General features: G+C 44.6%; 1 protein-coding gene across 1 annotated transcript; it reads left to right on the top strand.

Annotated features, from left to right (window-relative positions):
- The first annotated feature begins 3,402 nt into the window (after positions 1-3,402).
- LOC138898697 (uncharacterized) lies at positions 3,403-3,897 on the top strand. Its single transcript, XM_070184783.1, has 2 exons — positions 3,403-3,639; positions 3,700-3,897. The coding sequence occupies exons 1-2, from the start codon at positions 3,403-3,405 to the stop codon at positions 3,895-3,897; spliced, it is 435 nt and encodes a 144-aa protein (XP_070040884.1).
- The last annotated feature ends 730 nt before the right edge of the window (positions 3,898-4,627 follow it).

Genomic DNA, 4,627 nt, shown 5'->3' with positions numbered 1-4,627 from the left:
TCACGAGGGATAAGTAACATTATTAGACTTCTCTAGGATGTTGGGTGTTCAAGCCATGAGTGCATTGTGACATTGAGTCGGTTTTTGAGGATAGGATTGTTATGAGCATGTTGTCTTTGTTTGAATATTTTTGAAGTATGGCATAAGTTAAAAAGAAGTGTGTGGTGATTGCATACTCTAGAGTTTAATTGTTTCTATCAACCATGGTCATTGGTGTAGAGTGCTCAAAGATAGAGTTATTTGTTGGTTGACTCGAGGACGAGCAACGTTTAAGTGTGGGTATTGATAATTGGATTAATGTATGCATATTTTGATGTATATTGCCTCACATTTTACTCATGTCTCGAAGATTTGAGATGTATAATATAATAATTTGTGCTAATTTGTGGTATTTCTATGTGTAGGAATTATTCGGATGCGATTTGGGATGAAAGCGTGCGAATTGGAGCGAAAATAGGAAGAAAATAAAAAAGTGCACATTTGAGGGCCACAGGCAGCGTGGGGCGCTACCTATGGCGCTCAAAATAGAATGCTAAAAAGTTGAGCGCCAGGGCCAGCGCCCCACACTGTCATGGACGCTCAAAACGTGAACATGTCCAATTTCGACCGGGACTCGGTTATTTCGACCCCAAGACGCCCCCAACTCATATAAAAGCTAGCCTAAACCTAATTTGGAGGGGGGAGGACATTTTTTTTAAAGGAAAACACAAGCACAGAGCCACCGTGGAGGCCGGAATTCATCAAGTTCCATCTTTCTCCCACCAAACATAGTAATTTTTATATTTCTTTTGATGATTTGTTGTTTGGCTACCATGTCTATGTGGAGCTAAACTTTACGTTCTAGGGTTGTGTTCCTTCATTACTATTGTTATTCGGATATTGATTTTGCTTTCTTGATTTATCATGATGCAAGTGCCGAAATGTCCCGCCGGTCCAGTTACCAAGGCATTAAATGCATGTAAGTTGTTGGTCGGCCACTACCGGTTCTGAACCATCGCCTGCAACCTATAGGACTCCTCATCGGTTTTTTCTTTTCCGAGCTTGGGGAACTCGAGGCCCTTTTCCTTTTCTTCTTTTTAGCCTACTTCGGAGCATGTGGTTGGGGAAGGACTTCTTCGTCACCAGATGGAGGTCTCATTGCAATGTCCTTCCCGAGACCTACATAAGAAAAAAGAAGAGTAAGTTTGAGAAGAAGCCCAAGTGATATCCATTGCAAGAAAGAAACTTACCATAATTACGGGCCTCCCATCGACCCTTCGACAACACCATCCAGGCACGCTCGGAGTAGGGTCTCAATGACACCAGGCCCTCGACCTATTGCTTGAGTTTCGAAATTGGGTCCGGCATCTGGGCCACAACTGCAACACCATAACATAGATGAGGAGAGAAGATAGAAAGTGAAACAACAAATTAAATATTCAGGGTAAAGTGTACTTACGTTTCATGTTTCACTTCTCGGGGAACGACATGTCTTCAGCAGGGATCAGGTCCGAAGTCCTTATTCGGACAAATCGGCCCATCCAGCCTCGATCCCGAGATTCATCTATGATAGATAACGGGGCCCTACTGGCCCAGCGGGCAAGCTTGATCAGTTCTCCTCGGTAGAGCTGGGGACTGTAAAGGCACATAAGATGATCAAGGGTGAAAGGATATCCCTCAATTTTGCTTGTGAAGAATCGGAGGAGAATCACTATTCTATAGAATGAGGGATGGATTTGGCTGAGGGTGACGTCGTATCTCTTGCAAAAGGCGATGATGACGGGGTCTAAAGGATCCAACATGAAGGGGTAAGTGTAAACACTTAGATACCCCTCCACATGAGTGGTGATCGATTCCAAGGGCGAAGGAAATACTACATCCTTATTATCCCAATTACATTCCTCTTTAAATTTGTTGAGGATGTCTTCAGTGATGATGTATATATACCTCAAGACCGGCTCACATCGGCCCGGCACTGAGGAGGTATTCTCGATTTTAAAGTCAGTGACAGTTGGGCACCCTACCAGAATGAATTCCTCATGGTGGGGCTCCGCCGCAGCCTTATCACCGGCGGGTCGTGAGGAAGAAATGGCCTCCTTTTGCGGCACGGTTTTGGAAGTTTTATCCATTGATGAACAAGAGAAAAGAGAATTAGGATGGTATGCAATTTGATTAAAGTTCAAGAGATTTGGGTGTGAAAATTGTAAAGCAAAGAGATTTTGAAGAAAAAACAAGAGTAGAGAGAACTTTGAATGTAATAGTTTGAATGAGAAAGGGCTAGGGTACACCGGTGTTATACCTTCGGATTTGGTCCGCCGATTAAGGGACGAATCTGAAGAAGAAGAAGAAGAAGAAGAAGAAGAAGAAGAAGAAGAAGAAGAATAAGAATAAGAAGAAGATAATACCAAGTTGATGGCCCGTGTGCGGGCTGGTGCTTCGATATAGAAGTCCTCCGAACTGGAGGAGGTTGATGAGGGACCTTTGGCCGAAGTTCCTAAACCAGAAAGAGTAGAGGACACTCCGTCCCCAGCTAAGATAGTCGAGAGAGAGACCGGGGGAGAGGCTTCCCGAGCAGCGGAAGAGCTCCCGAGGGATGAGCTCGGAGTGATTAATATTTCGGGATCTCCTCAGGTTTCGGACATTATGATTTGTGAGGCCAAAATGTTGGAAAGTCGCTCTTACGAGGGTCTTCTGGTGACCGATATTCATGGCTTCTTGGACGGTATTGAGTCTGCCGCCTTGGAGGATGTCACCAGGTTTGGCAATTTATCGGTGCCAAAGAAAATAACGTCATCGGGCGTCACTGGATCTTCATCGAGCCCAAGACTGGTAGACCGACTCCTGGCCCAAAGTGCTAACCCTAGCCACATGCGGAACATAGTGCTTTCTGTCCCGAAGGATGCTCAGGTATTCTCTCCCCCGTAGGAATTGCTAGCAATCTGAGAGGCTTGGTGACCGAGTAGGACCAAGCCGTGATGAATGTGGTGGGAGCCGCTTGCCTGTTTAATGAGGCTCAACATGCTCTGAATCGGGTAACTTCGAGAGTCTCTCCCTTATTTCTTTTAACCTTAGAATTATAGATAATTCTAACATCTTTTTCCTTGCTTGCAGGCTTCAGTGTTGCAGCACGAGGCTTTCCTCAGAATTCGGGAGGAGCACGAGGCTGAGGTTCGGGACCTCACTGAGAAAAGTGACACGTATAGGCTCCTCAGTGAGAAGCTTTAGACCGATTTAGTTATGGCTCGGGATGAGCACACCGATATTGCCGAGCAGGTATTTCGAGTGCTTCACGATAGTGAAGATGAATTGGAGATAACGACTAATGATCTGATTCTGTAGGTCCGGTAGAGGCTCGAGCAGATCGGACGGGTCAAAACACAGGTAGATGCGATACAGGCTGAGGCTGAAGAATTCAAAAAGAACATGGACATCCTAGCCTCGAAAAAGGAGACCATCCAAGCACAATTGGATTCGGCCGAGACCCAACTCCAAGCTGCAAGAGAGAAGGCCTCTGTGCAGGTCGAGAAGATCAAGGAGCTTCAGTCTCAGTTGGATTTGGCCATTTCTGATAAGGCAAGCTTGGCCAACGAACTCGAAGTGGCCAGATCTGAAGTGGTCGTGGCCAACACCAAAGCTGATGCTAAAGTGGCCCAGTTTAAGGTCGACGTCGAGGCTATCCAGGCCAAGGCCAAAATCATGATGGATCATGAAAAATGGTAGGCTCAGAGGGAAGCCGTCGAGGAATTTCATGTCGATGGCTTCCATATTATGGCCGAGATCGAAAATGCCAAAGCAGAAGAAGCCAGGTCCTGGAAGCAGGCCTTTCCTGAGGAAGACTCCGATAGCATAAGTGAATCCGAAGATGGGGAAGATTCCGAGGATGGAGATGCGACCTCTTATGAAGACCAAGCCCCTTAGGACTTTATATTTTTTGTTTTGTTTTTCTTTTGTACTTTTTCTGAGGCCGTTTTGGCCATTGTAAAATTTTGGACTAGGCCGATTTGGCCTTTGTAAAAAAATTATTCTATATAAATATAAGGATTAATTTTCCCTTTTGTCTCTTAAATTTTTTCTTTGCTTTGTTATTTGTACTTACAAAGGTTGAAATGCCTTAGTATGAAACAATAAGGTTGTGTTCGAGGGTTCGAACAAACCTTGCCTTTATTGCCTTTCCAGGTTAATGCATTTTTAGGGCTCGATGTTACCGAATTGTTTTCCCCGAAAATATCTTAATTTTGACACTTTGCCGAGGGTAGACTTTAGAACCAATTGTGAAAGAATTTTTTTTCTTCTTTGAAGGCTTATTTTTGTTACGGATTTCGGACGTCTCCGAGCCGTGTTAAATTGGTTGTAGCCTTTTAGTTCGGGAGATGCCCATCAGGCTTGTTTTCCCATTTTATCCAGGATTGCCTGAGATAATAGTCCCCGAGTGGGGTGGCCGTGGTCTTTAGAAATCGGAGAGTTGCCTATTAGGTCTTTTGTCTCCGAGTCCTGATGACTTGGGCTGTTTGAGTTGGACGGCAGTCCCTGAGTGAGGGAGTGGTCGTTCGTATTCCGATTAAGTATTTCCCTTGGGAAAGTTATTTTCGAAAGTACAAAGCTCTTTAAGAGGTGTAAAGAGGAAAAAAATTTAAACATAAGATGTTTG

The sequence above is a fragment of the Nicotiana tomentosiformis genome, chromosome 9, assembly GCF_000390325.3.
Source record: "Nicotiana tomentosiformis chromosome 9, ASM39032v3, whole genome shotgun sequence".
In the NCBI taxonomy this organism is placed as follows: Eukaryota; Viridiplantae; Streptophyta; class Magnoliopsida; order Solanales; family Solanaceae; genus Nicotiana; species Nicotiana tomentosiformis.
Note: the sequence above shows the minus strand (reverse complement) of the source record. Positions and strands in the feature narration are given on the sequence as shown.

Excerpts from the sequence above, each read along its gene's own strand:
- LOC138898697 (XM_070184783.1), top strand. The coding sequence starts at position 3,403 with ATGGACATCCTAGCCTCGAAAAAGGAGACCATCCAAGCACAATTGGAT. Across the intron at positions 3,640-3,699 it reads CTAAAGTGGCCCAGTTTAAG|GCTCAGAGGGAAGCCGTCGA; the intron begins GTCGACGTCGAG and ends GAAAAATGGTAG.